The 18,154-nt window shown below is 33.5% G+C and overlaps 1 protein-coding gene across 1 annotated transcript in view; it reads right to left on the bottom strand.

The window, feature by feature from the left end:
* ALiX (programmed cell death 6-interacting protein-like protein AliX) overlaps positions 1-18,154 on the bottom strand; it is a 262,161-nt gene that overhangs the window by 24,693 nt on the left and 219,314 nt on the right. The window contains exons 12-13 of the mRNA XM_090373269.1: positions 15,370-15,529; positions 934-1,082 (exon numbers count right to left, since the gene is read on the bottom strand). Of these exons, the coding sequence (XP_090229395.1) occupies positions 934-1,082; positions 15,370-15,529 (309 nt within the window). The remainder of the gene's footprint in view (positions 1-933; positions 1,083-15,369; positions 15,530-18,154) is intronic.

The following is an 18,154-nucleotide window of genomic DNA, read 5'->3' as shown; positions in this document are numbered from 1 at the left end:
CCCCTGACTGGGGTTCGAGCCCATCACCACCAAATACGGAGGATGCGGAAAGGTCAGGGAATGACCACCGCATTTCCCGGAGCAATATGGCCTTAGCTGCTAATGCTCCTAAAAAAAACCAAAATAACAACAACAACATAACCCCACCATGCAATTAGTTAACAGTGCTTGCTGTTTTTGATCTGCCGCAATAACTTTCTTTTTGCTGTTTCATTATCAGGAAACATATTCTGAACAATGCACCTGCACAATAAGCAAAACTCAGAGGAGGATTATGTACTTCGAAAAAAATAGTACACATGAAAATATCATCATCTCTATGAAATGCTACATCTATTTTTGCATTTCTTTCTATTCACTGACCTCATGCTTATTTGTTTGCAAATGTCTGATTACATCAAGATAAGGAAAATAATATAAACAAACTTTGTTACCTCTTTTAAGATTTTACAATAGAAAATCTTTGTGTATATGTATTCTGAAATTATGTTGTTTGTATTTTTTTGGCATCTTACTAAAAGACATTGCTAATTAGCATCACACCAAACGGGGCTATTATCCTGCATTTCTATTTTTCAATGTAGACTAAGACATCTGATGGGTCAAGGTGCTAAAAAAACAAGCAGAAATTTACACAATTTTTTAAAGTTGGAGAAAAACTGTTTTTGCAAAAAATACTGAAAAACTAACTGTAACCAGAGTTGGCAGCTGTTATTACATACAACATGAAAAATTATTAGTTATCAATATGCATGATAGAGTATTATGATATATTTTATATATGAAAAAATATTTCTTGCAAGCCAAGAAACCTAATCATTTACCTTGCAGTCTGTGGATATCAAGTTCCTAATGTATGAAAAAATGTACTTTGTACAAAACACGTGGGTTAAAAAAAAAAAAAAAAAAAAACACTAATACATATACACCAACCTGAATAGCAGATATCAACTCTTCCTGTCTGCTAATACTCTCACGGACTTGTTTCTGTATAGGTCCATAGATCTCTCCTAGCATTTCTACAGAAAGGGCTTGTTCATTAACAGTTCCATCCTGGGATAAGGACGACAAAAACTTGGCTTCTATTAAATAGGAAAATTTGATTTTACATATAAATGCAAGTATATAAATATGAATACTCAAATATAAAAAGATGAAGAAAAGCATTAGTATTAATGATGGAATAATAAAATAACATTAAACCCATAAGTACAGTCGAACTTGGTTATAACAAGCATTATATAGTTAATTACCTAAACCCATAAGAAATTATGCATTGTTCATTTCATCTTCTAATACATTATTATTTATACACCATTTGGCATCTCTCATATAGTGGAAATCAGGGCCGCATTTTCCATAAGGCACAAGCTGTGGGCCTCATTCTCGATGGGGCCTCACTTTAAAACCTAACTCCCCACAAACAACTAAATAAAAAACAGTCTAGTTATAGTTGCAAAATAAAATACTTATTTTTAAATATTAAATTCATAATTTGTAAAATAATAATGATATATTATGCAATTTATCGTTTTGCAATTTTTTTTTGTTAAATTCTTTTAATTGTGTTAAATTGGTTTTTAATTTTTTTTAAACTATTTGTTACTAATGTAAGTTTTTCGATTTAATTTCTGGAGAGTATCATACAGATGTGTTCTACGTACTATATTGAGGTTAACTTCTCTTATTATTTTACAAATATTGATATCAATGTAGAACGTACTGGGCATCACAGCTCTGGTTCGTACTATCCAATTCATTTTTTAAACTCTTATTGACTATTTCATTCACTTCCTTTCTCTCCAGGTATAACCTATCGATACACATAATTATGGGGATTTTTTTGAACAGCTTGGTGCAAAATTACATTAAATTAACGCTAAGATACTCGGCCCAAAGTTACCATATTTCTTTTCTAAAATATTGCCTTCAAAACAACACTGTTCCGAAGTTTGCTAGGGTCAATTTAAATCAAAAAATTTCGGGTATAAAACAACTAGCACTTGCCACACTGCGTAATATCGTTAAACTTGCCTTAAAATCTCAATATACTACTAATAAACAAAAATACCTTTCCCAGGTTAGAAAGCGTCACGATAAATTAAAAAAAATCTACATCTTAACGATATTGAAGACCTCCATAGATTTGCAACGGGAAGCATAGGCCTCAGATATAAAAAACAAACATGTTAAATTACAAACATTATCGGGAGGGTCAAGACACGTTCATGCGAATTCTAATACATTGTTGCAGGTTTGCAACCAAGGGCATACAAGTTGGGTGACGACCTCCCCCACACATACACACAATGTGCTACTACAGAATACGTCAGCTAGTTCACGAACACCCCTTTGCCCAGCATTCAGTGAACTGATATATCAACAGGTTACAAATCTTTCCTCTTATATGCTATCGCAGGACCAAATTTCACTTTTATCCAAAGGATTAAATTATAATTTACCACCTTGAAAACTACCTAAAAAACAGGCGTAACTGATACTGAATCTTGACTTCGTAATGTTCCACAAAAAGATTTATTTATTCAACAAGTTAACCAAGTGGTGAATAACATAAAAGAACGAGACTTCCTAAATTGAATACACATGACAGTTCAGCTTTATGTGAACTTCGGGAAAATAAAGACATTATTATACAGAGGGCAGATAAAGGAGATACAGTGGTAATACTCAATAAATCTGATTATATTAATAAGTTAGAATCAGTTGTTTCAGATACCTCCGCTTATCTTGAAGTAGACCTGGCACTATTTATCAATTTAGTCAATCAATACAATAAAACGTTAACCACGTATCGAAAAAACAACTGCAATGTCTCAGTTAAAGGAATTGAAGGCCAGAACATACAATATTCCTGCACTTTTTGGTCAGGTAAAATTACACAAGACTGGATTTCCTATTTGGCCTATTCTTTCCTACAGAAACTCTGCATTTTCATCCTTAGTCACACATGTATAAAGCATTATAAAACCCTTTAGACACGCATACAATTTGGGATTAAGAACTACGATACATTATTTAATAACCTTAAGGATTGTAGACTTGGCGATAATGACAATTTATTATTCACGCTTACTCAGGACTTGAATAAAATCCAATTTAACATCTATCGAAAAACTACAAACACCAGTATGCTTCTACATTATAACAGCTATCACCCGTTCATCTACAAAAGATCGATTATCTTTAATCAATTTCAAAATGGCTACAAATATTCAACAATGGACTTGCTTCTTGCCCTAATGGTAGCCGAGCATTCTGGTCTCTTGCCAAAGCTATTGGCCGCAACTTTTGCCCATCTCTGCTCCCACCTCTGTCCAAACCAGATGGTTCTGTTGTCACTTCAGCCAAGGATAAAGCTGACCTGCTAGCTTCCCATTTTTCTTCGAGCTCATGTATTTCTGATCTTGGTAAAACACCTCCCACCATTCCTAACACGCTCCATTCAATGCCTCCTGTGGTCTTCCGTCAAAAGGATATCAGAAGGATTTTGATGAATCTTGATGCTAAGAAAGCTCCAGGTACTGATGGTATTTCTCCACTTGTTCTCGAAACCTGTGCTCCTGAACTTACTCCTATTCTTTGCCGCCTTTTCTCACTTTCTTATTCCAAAGGTGTTTTTCCTTCTGCTTGGAAATTTGCTCATATTCAGCCAGTTCCTAAAAAGGGTGACAAATCCCTCCCATCCAATTATCGTCCCATTGCAATTACTTCTACTCTTTCTAAAGTAATGGAGAAATCAATTAACCGCCAACTCTTAAACTACCTAGAAACCTTCCGTCTGATCAACGATCGCCAGTATGGATTCCGTCAGTGTCGATCCACTGGTGATATTCTGGCTTATGTTACCCACTTATGGACTAATTCAATGGAAAGGTTCAGTGAAACACAAGTAGTTGCTCTTGACATCTCAAAGGCTTTTGATCGTTTTTGGCATAAAGGTCTTCTAAACAAGCTTCCATCTTATGGTTTGCCAACTGTTTTTAGTAATTGGTTATCCAGTTTTCTCTCTGATCGCTCACTGAGGGTGATGGTAGATGGCTCTCTGTCTTCTAACTTCTCCACTAATGCGGTGTCCCCCAAGGTTCAGTTCTTTCCCCCACTCTTTTCCTCTTGTATATCAATGACCTTCTTCCATTGACTGGAAATCCTATCCATAGTTTTGCCGATGATAGCACATTGCATTCAACTTTCCATTTTGAGAAACCTTGTCCAGCTCAATCAGCTTCAAGTTCTCGAAAATCTGCTGCCAATTCCTTAAATGCCGATCTTCAGGTAATTCTCCAGTGGGGCAAAGACAACTTAGTTGATTTCAACCCTTCTAAAACTCAATCTTGTCATATCTCGGAAAAAGGATTCTTCTGCTCCTATGCTTGTCTTTAGTGACACTCCGATTTCTAGGCAAAATGATATATCTCTTTTGGGGATTACCCTGACTTCTAATCTCTCTTGGCACAAGCACATTACAAATATTGCTTCCTCTGCATCTAAAAAACTTGGTTTTCTCTTTCGCTCTCGGCGTTACTTTTCTCCCAAACAGCTGCTCACTCTGTGTAAATCGCAAATCCGCCCTGCCATGGAATATTGTTCCCACATCTGGGGTGGTGCCCCCAAAACCTCTCTCAGGCTTCTTGATTCCATTCAGAAGAGGGCAGTTAGGTTAATTAATGATTCATCTCTAACAGAGTCTCTCCACTCGCTTTCTTATAGACGCACTGTTTCTGCTGCATGCCTCTTCTACAGATACTTCCATGGGCACTGTTCTTCTGAATTGGCTTCTATAATTCCCGCTCTCTCTTTCAAAACAGTCCAAACACGTGCCGCCACCAGCCAACATCCATTTACTGTCCAACTTCAAACCCACAGAACCAACTTTTCATCTTCCTCATTAATTCATTCAACTGCCGTTTTTTGGAACAACCTTCCTTCATACGTATTTCCTGAAAATTACAATCTACAGAAGTTCAAGTCCAATATCAACAAATATCTTCTTTCGTCTTCTCAACCTCCAACCCAAGCACGGTACTAAGTACTATAGGTTATAATACCTCTCGTGTTTGGGGTTCTCATAAAAAAAAAAAAAAAAAAAAAAAAAAAAAATAGACTCAGAAACACAAATATTAACCAGCAGATTCTTAAACAGGGGTTATCCCTTTGCTACAATAAACCAAATTAGGGAACAAGCTAAGGATAGGATACAATATAGTACACCAACCAACAATAGTAATATGAAAAAATACTTTATTTCTGTCCCATATGCTGAACAGTGGCACAAACAGCTTAACAGATTCTTTAAAGATACCGATTTTAAAACTGTGGCCAGGCCAATACGGAAATTACACTCTATACTGAACAATCACTCAGTCCTTTCCTCGTTCGCAACCCAAATTAATGACCTGATATACAACATTTCTTGCAGTGATTGCGACTCGTCTTATCAGGGTTTGATGCGTTTTCCTTTGAATATTCATGTTAATTCACATGTGGCCTCAGTTCGGGCTTCTCCTTCAGCAGCATCAGAATTAGCTTTTCACGTCGTTAACGAAAAACATACTTTTTTATTTAATGAGGCCAAAATACTTAAGTGTCCAATGTAATTATACGCAACTATTAATTGCAGAAACTGTAGAAATTAAATTACACAAAACTTCTGTCAATGTTCGTCAGCCATATCTCATCTCCGATTTGTGGGCTTTTATGCACATGCACGAAGACAAATAATCCCCATTTAAGTTTCATACTCATTCATTCGGTAATTTTTATTCCTGTGATCATGACATACGGTCGAAAAGCATTGTCAGCTTTAGGAAGGAAAATCGTTTTGCAATTTTTTTTGTTAAATTCTTTTAATTAATTTTCTTATTTTTAATTGTGTTAAATTGATTTTTAAACTATTTGTTACTCTAATGTAAGTTTTTCGATTTTTTTAGTTTTAATTTCTGGAGAGTATCATACGGAAGTGTTCTATGTACTATATCGAGGTTAACTTCTCTTATTATTTTACAAATATTGATATCAACGTAGAACGTATTGGGCATCACAGCTCTGGTTCATACTATCTAAGTAAATTCATAATATAAAAACTAGAGTCCCTGAAAATTTTGAGGCATCCATTTGAAATATTGTTTTATCACATGGCCGTAACCGATTGAAGTTAACCGTTGTTCACACGCAACAACTGAGAGTTTAGTTACTATTTGATTATAATTGTATAGCAGTATACGAGTACATAAACCTAATTATATGGTTAAACTAGCTGTCGGAGTGGGTAAGAATATATTTTTCAATAAATTTATTATTGTTATTTTAACAAAACTAAAATTTTTTTTGTACAGAAAAATACTATTCTTTCTTTTTTTATATTTTTTAGCTTTTAACGTAATTATTTTAAATTTGAATTGGTTTCTTGATCTTTTCGTGTAATTTTTATAGTGAGTACTAAATTCTTGAGTTTTTAGATCTATACTTATTTCTTTATAATTGTGTGTAACAGTAATATAGTATGTAAAAGTAATTATATGTAACATATAAAGAAATAAATATAGATCTAAAACTCAAGAATTTAGTACTCATTATAAAAATTATTTTTAATATTTTGGATTTAATAAATATTTATTTTGCTTTTAATAGTATAACACACATAACGATGCCAAGAAAGTTTGAATCCAGAGCTAATAAAAGAAAACAACTCAGAGAAAATGCAAAACAGCTAAATAGTCAAAAGGGAGAAATTGTCTTTCTTACGTCCTTCTGAAAATGAAGGATTTTATAGAAGTGAAGATGTACATCAAATTACTCGAAATGAAAGTGAAACATTGTTATCAGAATCAGGAGATGAAAATGAAAAACATCAAAATATGCACAATATAGAAGTAGTAAAAGAAGTAAATGAAATAAATAAACAGAATTTAAGAAAACTTTCAATTGGAGTCTATACTTACCAGAAAGCAAGTTATCTGTTATCCACTGATATAGCTGTGTGGCCAATTAGTATTGATGAAAAATTTATCGAGCATATTTTAATAAATATGCCTCAGAATGTTGGTAGAATCAAAAATTAAAAAAAAAAAAAAAATACACAGAACGCAATAGAATATATGTCAGAAATGTAAATGGTACAGAGGAGAAATGAGAGTGGCTAATTTTTCAGAAACAAGCAAATCAATTTACTGCTTTGTTTGCAAATTGTTTTCTAAGTCAAATAATAACTTAATGAAGTGTTTTAATGACCAGAGAAATATAACACAAACCTAATGTGATTACAAGCATTCTACTGAGCACATACGAGCAATGCGCACATATCGCAAAAGAAAGTAAAGTTCTTCAAATAGTCGCATTGATTCTGAATTGATGAAACAAATACAATCTGAAGAAAATTATTGGAGAGAGGTTTTAAAAAGAATAATAGCTACCATTAAGATACTGAGTAAATTGGGACTATTGTTTAGAGGCAATACAAATGATATTTTTTCTGATTCTTGCAGAAATTATTTATTGTGTCTGCATTATTTTAAGTGAATTTGATGATTTTTTAAAATATCACATTAAAATGTATGCCAACTGTGGTTCTGGCAGATCAAATTATATTTCTTACCACACTTGTGATGAATTCATAGAGTTAATAGCTAATATAAAACAAGAGAAATATTAATATCAGAAATTAAGGAAGCTGCTTATTTTGCGATAATACTCAAATCAACACCAGACATTGTCCATACTGACCAACTAGCTATTATAATTAAGTACTTTGCAGCAAATTCTGACATTAGAGAAACACTTATTGGGTTCATCAGTATTACACAACATAATTCATTATATTTAGAAGAGGTAGTATTAAAAAAATTAGAAGAATTATCTTTGGATATAAAAATGTGCAGAGGGCAAAACTGTGATAACGCTGCAAATATGAAAGGTGTCTATACAGGTTTACAAGCTAGGCTGAAAAAACACAGTCCCTCTGCACATTACATACCATGCTCTAGTCATTCCTTAAATTTAATTGGCAACTATGGTGCAGAATCTTGTCCAGAAGCAGTGCAATATTTTTGTTTTGTTCAAAATGTATATAATTACTTTTCATCTTCAACAAGAAGATGGGATATACTCCTTAAACATTTAGAAAAAAATCTTTAACAGTTAAAAGACTAAGTGAAACGAGGTGGTCTGCAAGAGCTGATGCTATATTGGCATTGAAACGTGGATGTAAAAAATTAAGGCATTACTTGAACTATTCATTTCTCCTTATGAAAAACCTATTTCTAAATTAGAAACTGCTATTTTAACAATTGTGTGGGACAAAATTTTACAACGAATAAATGTAACTAGTAAATCTCTACAAGATCCCGATATGGATTTGCTATTAGCTAATAATTTGTTAGTCTTTAGTTGGTTTTATTTTAGATATAAGAAATAGTTTTGCTGCTTTAAATGAAGAAGCAAATTTATTAACAGATGAGATGCAATTTAAAGATGGGAAGAAAAGAATGAAAAAAATGTAAAAAAAAAAATGTGTGACGAAGTTTCACAATTCGACCATGACATTATATTACATGGAAAAGAAAGTTTCATTGTTAATAATTCTAATGTCATTTGCGATAAGCTAATTTTGGAAATTAACAAAAGGACGAAAAGCTATTTAGACATATTAGATATGTTTGACATATTTTTAAAGAAAGATATAGATCAAGACAAGTACATGACTAGTAGTAACAAAATTTTACAAACTCAGAGGACTGATATCGACTCAGAAAAATTTATTTACGAAGTTAAGCAATTTTTAATAATGATGAAAGAAGAAAATTTTTCAATTAAAAATGTACCAATTTATAAATGAGAGGTTAAGGTCTACCTTCCCGAACGTAGAAACTATTTTAAAAATATTTTTGACTATGCCTATTTCAAATGCAAGTGCTGAACACTCATTTTCGGTGTTGAAACAAATTAAATTATCCAAGAAGCAACTTGCACCGAAATAAAACAAGTGGCCTATTGTTATTATTCAGTGAATCAGATGCAATGGACTCAATTACTTATTGTTGTTGTTATTTTGGTTTTTAGGAGCATTAGCAACTAAGGCCATATTGCTCCGGGAATATGCGGTGGTCATTCCCTGACCTTTCCGCATCCTCTGTATTTGGCGGTGACGGGCTCGAACCCCTGTCTAATCAAGAAGCATGTGCTACGCACTGCTGCTCCTTCCCACCAGGCTACGGAGGCGCCTCAATTACTTATGATGATATTATAGATATATTTGCTAAGACCAAAGCCAGAAAAAAAAACTGTTAGTTATTTTTTAATTTAATATATATATACTTATGTGTATATACATATGCATAAGTATATATTTATATTTATTTATTTTTATTACTTTTGCCTAACTTTTTACATTACATTATATATATATATATATATATATCCAATATTTTAAATTAAATAAAACATAAGCCAGTAGTATGGCAAAAACTGTAGAGCGAAAATTAACATAAAAATAACCCAAATAAACAAACAAACGAAAAACAAGAATAGACATAAATAGTAGCCCAGAAACCCTTGTATAATTTCAAACTTTAAATCCAATTAACAAAAACTATACAAAATTTAGAATAATGCCAATTACTTATTAATTTAGCGGTACCCCCCCCCCCCAGAGGTATCAGTTCCAAAAGACGTGAAATATCACCAAAAGAGGGTTAAAGGAACTACCAAACGATAACAAAATCAAAATAAATTAAAATAAAATAGACTGACCATCATGCCCCATATCGACAGAGGACCACGAGGCCAATAATGGTCATGGAATCGCTGCATTTCAATCGCTATACAAATCGTCGCAATGGTGAAAAGATCGTAGCACCAATTCACCCTCCCTCCTCCGATCGATCCACCAATGCAGAGGATTTGCACGGCGGTGGTCCTTATGCAGCGAAAAAATAAATTATAGAACAGACTGCACTCTAGAGCAGAGCCACACCACTGACATACTGTAAGCTGAATCAGCTTATATAGAAGAAAAAAAGGAAAATAGATGGCAGCATGGGCGATGCTAAATTAGCATATCGACCCATTACTATTGAATTATCTTAAATGTTAACGAAGTTAAATTATAATAAAATGAATAAATAGTTAAGCATTCATTAGAGGCAGCAACTTGCAATTCCTCCATATGAAGCTGTAATATATACTATCATTGAATTATATTAAAATAAGTTAATTATAATAAAGTGAAAATAAATAATTAATTAAGCATTAATCATTTTATTTTATTTTTTAAATTATTTTTTCGCTGCATAAGGACCACCGCCGTGCAAATCCTCTGCATTGGTGGATCGATTGGAGGAGGGAGGGTGAATTGGTGCTTCGATCTTTTCACCATTGCGATGATTTGTATAGCGATTGAAATGCAGCGATTCCATGACCATTATTGGCCTCGTGGTCCTCTGTCGATATGGGGCATGATGGTCAGTCTATTTTATTTTAATTTATTTTGATTTTGTTATTCGTTTGGTAGTTCCTTTAACCCTCTTTTGGTGATATTTCACGTCTTTTGGAACTGGTACCTCTCGGGGGGGGTACCGCTAAATTAATAAGTAATTGGCATTATTCTAAATTTTGTATAGTTTTTGTTAATTGGATTTAAAGTTTGAAATTATACAAGGGTTTCTGGGCTACTATTTATGTCTATTCTTGTTTTTTGTTTGTTTGTTTATTTGGGTTATTTTTATGTTAATTTTCACTCTACAGTTTTTGCCATACTACTGGCTTATGTTTTATTTAATTTAAAATATTGGATGTATTTCAGCTTCATATGGAGGAATTGCCTGTCGCTGCCTCTAATGAATGCTTAATTAATTATTTACTTTCACTTTATTATAATTAACTTATTTTAATATAATTCAATGATAGTGTGTATATATATATATATATATATATATATATATATATATACATAAAATACTTTATTTTTAATACATATATACCAATGCTGTGTTATTTTTATTTTATTAAGTTTTTATAGAAATGTTGACTTTTATTTTCAATAAATTAAAAAAAAATATTTATGAATTTGATTAACTGAAAAATGTTTGAAGCAATTTTTTTTTTTTTTTTTTTTTTTACTTTGTACCGACTTGACCTGACCTTTTGGGGCCTCATAATTGTGTTGCACCTAGGGCCTCCAAAAGTGTAAATGCGGCCCTGGTGGAAATAATTTTCCAACTGTGATGGCATGTTGCATTACCAGGGTACCTGCCCCACTCACTGATGAAGCCAAAAAAGCTTCGAAACAATCATCTGGGTGGTGGTATCCACTGAAAATAAATAAGAGTAGTCTTCTCTACTAGAGAAGCGTTATATATTTGAAGTAGTGCAATACCAGCTATCTTGTTGTGAAGGCACAAACAATATGAGATACCATTAAAACGATGCCTTTTATATTACATACGTAGTTCAAATTTATGGGTAAACTATGATGTATCTACACCAATATTATATAGTTAATTCTTCCACAACGTCAATACTGTTGAAGAGGAGAAATAAAACTTTTTACCCACTTCAAAATTTTTTGCACCACGTTCTAACTCAAATAATTTTGACCTTTTCCTGAATCGAGAGAGACTCACTTTTGTTAGTATACATATAGTAAATAGTAAATAGTAGTATACATGTTTCTGAAAGAAGGGTTTGTTTCTAACTGATTTTACTTTAAAATGGCAATAAAGTGATCTACATACAAAGTTCTTAGAAGTCCTGTTTCCGAAATTCATAGAAATGTTCTCCCGAGTATAGTCAATTCAGGGGCTGCCTGCTTCCTTGGTTTTTTCTGTGGAATAGATAGGTTTGCTGTTTTTATTAAAATATTTGTTATAGTCATTGCTTTCTCATCCGGGCTGTTTTCTGTATGCTATGCCATAAGGCCGACCGACAGTTGACATCAGCGCGCGTACACACACACACACACACACACACACACACTTGCAGTAGGTAACAAATTTATGACTGCTAGTAAGTAATCTATAGTAAGGTTTATATCTTCACCAGGTCTTGCATAAAGAGATATAATATAAAACTCTCCTACTGCACTGGTGATATGGGCACACACTGCCACTGGGAAGTAGAGGTGACCCACTTTTGAGACTGTAAGGTCAGTATTTTTAACTACTATTACTGTAGAAGGGACACCTGAAGTGTATTCTTATTTTATAGCCTCTTGGGTATCCTTGAACCCTACCCATGTGTGTGGGGCTCTTGGAGCACCAAGATATCTATATTATGTTCTTCTAATTCGAGTCTGTTCTGATCTACAACAGCTCTTGCTCTTTGAGCATTCAATTGGACGAGATTTAGAGCCCTAGTCACATTTATGATTTCAATCTGGCCCACAGTTGGCCCTAGATTGTATAAGTTTTGCCATTTTTAAAAGGGCATTTATCATCCCTGATATCGTGGCCATAGTCAGCCAACCGTGCTGTCTTAGAGGTAGCACATTTTGGCTGTTCTTGTACAGCCAAAGCCAGGAACTGCACAATAACCACAGACAGGGGTTTTCTGATTGCAGTCCCTGGCAGTATCACCATATCTATAACAATTAAAGCACTTTTGCACACGGAAGTGCTCCCTGAATCTGACTCATCCATCCAGCATAGATTCTTTGCTGTCCTTGTAGGTGCTTCCAAATCTTGGGGGAAATCTTCACTATATTTACCTGGATATTTTTCTGGCCTTTTGTAGCTCTTTTAAGAAGTTGAAACTGTTCAGTAAACTTGTCTATACTCATTTCTTGGAAGTTTTTAAGGTACATGTCTGTCATTAATTCTTTCTCAGGTGTAATTTGTGTGACATCAAATAGTAGTATACGTGGATTCTTTCTTTTGGTTTTTCTGGTTTTAATCCAAGTTTTAAGGTTTTAAGGTTTGTTTCCACCTTTTTCAGATCTTCTTTGTTTGCTACTTCCAGCAGCACACCATTTTCTCTCACTCTTCTCATGCTATTTATTTTAATTTCTTTTAGGTGGGGCTTTAGTTGGGTCACTACAGCTTCCCTGACTGCCTCACTAGATTTGCAGACCGAGTCAGGTTTTTGCTTTTAGCATAACTATATTAGTATCTTTACTCTTGGGTGTTTCCTTAGATTTATTAAGTTGCTTGGGTTGGGTATTCTGTTTTGCCTGCTTTTGCATCAGTGGGATTTCTATGGACACCTTATCGATCCTCACCAACAACAACCAGGATCATCCATTCCAAATTTCCAGTCACAGTGCATGGAAAAACATACAAGATTCCCATGGTGTTGGATCCCAGTGATGCTAATCTGCAAGACCAGTAAGACGACAGAAAGGTTTCCTCACTATGTACATAAGGAGGTACTTAGGGTAGGATAAGAAATTGTATACTTCCATTTAAAGGGTGAAGTGCATACAGGCAATTCCCGCTTTACAAGTTCCTGGGTTTACGAGTTTTTTTTTTTTTTTCTTTTCGAGTATCAACAAAATCGAAAATATGAACATTAATTGCAAAAAAATTAATGTTAAACATTCATAAATACTGCATTTCAAACCACGTGTGCAGCTATAGAATACAGCTGCACCCCACTTTTCGATATTAATCCTTTCCAGAGACCATCATATCATGAAAATATCGTAATGTGAACCCAGTAACACATTGTTTTTTGGTAATTCGGTTTATGAGCTCGAAATTGAAATTTTTGCTATATAACTCTCTCAAAGGTCGTTTTTATAGTGTAAATAATCAATTTGTGATATTTTTCTAAAGCACATTTCTGGAGGTCACGATCATAAAACAATTAAAAACAGTTTGCACTTTCCGATTTATCGAGCTTTTCTGTTACTGCATTTGCAAAAATACCGATTGCTGGAATTGTGTGGATTTTTACGTTATGGTGAAATGTGTTTCCCCTTTACTGAAATCTTCAGTCGTATAAAAAACATAAATAAATTTTTCAGAATCTTCTTTTCATTCCTTTTTTTAAGGCTTTGTAAACTTTTTACTCCACACAAATTGTGTTGGTTGCAATTTGTGTTCTGTAAAAAAATGCATATGCATGCTATTTAAATTTATAAAGAAAGAAAAGAGAGGATTATCTTGGAAACAAACACCTCTTGAAGCATTTCTGAATAAGATGACTCCTTGTGCAAAAAACCAACAAGCCAATAATGAGTGATCAACAAGTGTGCATTTAGTCTATGATGATGATGAAGAATAAACATTTTTTAACATTTGTAAGTCATAAATAATTTTTATTATTATAATTTGCTTGATTTTACAGGCTACATTTTTCATTTCTTTCGATAAATCAATCATTGTTTAAACAAACTAATTAGCTAACTAATTTCATTGTTGATAATGTAACCCCTATTTTTAACATTAGGTCTATGGGAAATAAATTCCCGCTTTACGAGTGTGTGCTAGAAACGAATTAACTTGTAAAGTCGGGAACTACCTGTACTTGAATGAATGTTGTTCATGTGGGAGTGAAAATTATCCAAATTCTCCTTACTCTCCCTAAGTCAGTAAAGGAAAATTTATAATCACAAAAACATCATCCACACAGTTGGTCCACACTTTAGGCATTTAATGGTGCTTCTATGGTTTTCCAAAATGTGAAGTCATACTTATATAAGATTTCTTAAATTTTTTAGAAATATGCTCCTTTGAGTAGTGGCAGTTAGTATGACAAAAAAAAAAAAAAAAAAGTATATAGTTTTTGGCATTGACTGGTGCATTCCATTAAACAGAATTCTCTTGCATATATTACTAAGTTCTTCAGTGAGTATAACAGTAGTGTACTGATTGATATACTAACTTCTGACTTCTTCCTGACTGATAACAATCAAGAGGACTTATATAAGGAAATCTAAATAACCCAGTAACAAAAATAGCAAAATTTTATATAACAATACCAGAACATTTTACACTAGAACATCCAAATGTAATTCAATACTGATATACAATTCATTTTCATTTTGCTAATTTACTTGACATTGTAAGATTTTCTGCTTCAAATATATTTCATAGTTTTAATAATCAAGTTATTATGAGAAGTTTATTTTCCTGTTTGGCAAATTTCAGTTTTAATAATCTGATTTCCACAAGCAAGTAAAAGATTTCAAAAACACCAGTTCCATTTATATTCCCTTCTCACGCAACAACTTTCACAATGTTTATACAAAACATCAACTTTGCACACACAGTGGGCAAAGTTGATGTTTTGTATAAACATCAACCCCCATCCATTAATTTGTATATTACTAAGGGCAGAGTCTCTTCAAAAATTAGCCTTTGATCAACTGTATAGTTAAATTGTTCATAAAAAAAATTCTATATTTAAGGTATTTACTCATGTCTGTAGTAGCACTTTTAAGCTCAGCTTCAATAGCTTCCCTCTCTGATTTAATAGTTTCTACTTGCTCCATTAATTCTTTTAGTTGATGGGCACAGGAACTGTTTCCTAATGATGATGATGGGCTTCCAGATGGGATATTGGCTATAATTTCTTCCTGAAAAAAAAACAGAAGCATAATTAACTGCAAGATATTGACTGAAAAACAATTATTCAGTTATACTGTAGAAGATTTTTCTTGTTCCCAATGCTTATTACTTTTAATTGATGGACAACTGTCAAGCTGTAAAATGGACTTGTTATTCTGCCATCACAGATATGAAAAGAAGATTTTCATAAAGGGCATGATAAGTGATGATGAAATCGTAAAGTGGATTTCAAAAAAAAAAAAAAAACATAGCAAGATAATCAACATTTTCTGAACTGTACTAGACATTGGGATATATAAAGTTTGATCAAGACGTTGAGTGGATGTCGCAAAAAATTAATTTCAATGATAAATATTTGTATTATTAATATCCTTTCATATAATCTCATGCAGCAGCCACACTTGTTCTACTGTGCCTGCCATTAACCAAAATAATTTTGGAAATTTTTTTTATAAATGCTTTTAAGTGATTTGTTGTGTTTGATTGGATTTTCTTGAATTAACTGATACCATTTTCTTTTCATATTCGCATGGTGCCAAATCGGGCTCACATAAATAGGGCTCACATCTGGTGTGTACGGGCGTGGGACACACCGAATTCTGAGCTGGATATCATCATTCTTCTCTTTCTTGGTGATTCCCTTTTACTTGTGACTCATGCTCTCTCTCTCAGAATTTTTTTTTTTTTTTTTGACTGGTGCAGCAAAAGCTTCTGGCTTCCTTGCACCATATAGCTAATAATAAGGTAGGTATGGCATAATGGTAACATTTTTGTTGGCTAAAAATTACCAGATGACAAGTGGTGTGGTGAAGGAGCCAACCATTTCGCCATTTTTTTAAGGGCATTTATGGCAGACCACATCTTTCAAATCTTTACATTTTAAAACTTCTCGGTAGTGGGCTGCATTAACAGTGATACCTTGCAGAACAAATTCTAATAACACCATTCCATAATTGTTAAAAAAAATGCAATCAGCATGACCTTCACATGAAATTTTGACTGCTTGGTTTTTGTTTTTTTTGCCTTGGCGATAAAATTTTCCACTGTGAGATTTGTATCCTGGTCTCTGGGTGATATTTATTTACCCTAAACTCATCACCTCTTATAATTTTTGTTAAAATTGCAGGAGGTAGTTTGGAGATAGTTCCCCAGGGGCTGCTGAGAGCCTCCCAAGACACTAATAGTCAAGAGGATTTTACAATGCTAGTGGTTTTTTTTTTTTGGTGGGAGTGGGGAGTGAGATATACTTTTCTTTCTTTATGTTCAATCTTAGCAGCAGCAAATGCTTATTTTACATTTGTATGTCGTTTGTTACTGACAAGGTTGTTATTTGGTTTTTAGGAACATTAGCAACTAAAGCCATATTGCTCCGGGGATATGCGGTGGTCTTTCCCTGACCTTTCCGCATCCTTCGTATTTGGTGGTCACGGGCTCGAACCTCGGTCTAATCAAGAAGCGTGTGCTATGCACTCCTGCCTACTTGGCTACGGAGGCACCTACTGACGGGGAACAAGAGTTCTGAAACAATTGGTATACCTATATGTAACTTTTAAAGTTTGCTGAAGTATACCCCGAATCTTCCTCGCTGTTCAAACCTAGGTTTGGGTCACGTGAATGAAAGCCTTCCATTTTTTTCTATCTTGCCAAATCTTATCTTCTGTCATTCTCACCCACTCAATTCCCTTCATTTCCACATCTTCCCTAATCTTATCTTTCCATCTTTCCCGGGGTCATCCTCTCAGCCTCTTCTTGTTCATTTTCATCTCAAACATTATTCTTGTTATTCTGTTCAAGTTAATTCTCTCTTGATGTATCCAAACCAGCTCAAACATGATGCAGCCATCTTCTCTCTGAAACTTTCTATTCCTAAGCTCATTCTAATGTCAATATTTCTAACTGTCTCTTCTAGTATACTAGAAGTATAAAGCTAAAGTATACTGTCCTCTCGATTAAGTTTGAATATTAATAATCAAATATATAATATACTTATTAATAATAATGTAAATGCACAAGGCATAATACAATATGAGCATGAAATAACTAAATAATATTGGCGTAAATACACCATAAAAAAAGCTCATAAATATAATCTATACTCATAGTGTAAAAGCACTGATTTAATTGTATCTCATATTGTGACTACCTTCGCAAGTTACCATGTACTGCACTACCTTGATTAAATAACGCTTCAATAATAGAGAAGACTATTGTTACTTATTATTAGTGGGCACCACCAACCAGACGGCACTGTTTCAAGGCTTGCTGGACTATCGTCAGTGGGTGGGCAGGTACCTTTGTGTTGCAATTATGCCAACCCAGTTGTGAAGTTAATTCCACAATATGAGAGGTGCCAACATGTGTACAGAATAGTACTGTAATAATGTAAATGTACAAGGCATAATACGATATGAACATGAAATAACTATATTTTACTTTTTATACTACATTTTATTTTTTTATGGTTTAATATTACCATTAGCAAGACCAAATTATGCAAGGAAGTAGTCTTTTTCTGTAACAGCCAAAAATAAATAAATAAATAAAACAAAATAATAATAATAAAAACAAAACAGAATATTCATACTATTCCCATTTCTAAAATGTAATTCAATTCATCCAATCTGTTCTGAACT

The sequence above is a fragment of the Mastigoproctus giganteus genome, chromosome 1, assembly GCF_048544385.1.
Source record: "Mastigoproctus giganteus isolate SK-2022 chromosome 1, ASM4854438v1, whole genome shotgun sequence".
NCBI lineage: Eukaryota > Metazoa > Arthropoda > Arachnida > Uropygi > Thelyphonidae > Mastigoproctus > Mastigoproctus giganteus.
This window is presented reverse-complemented; position numbering and strand designations above follow the sequence as displayed.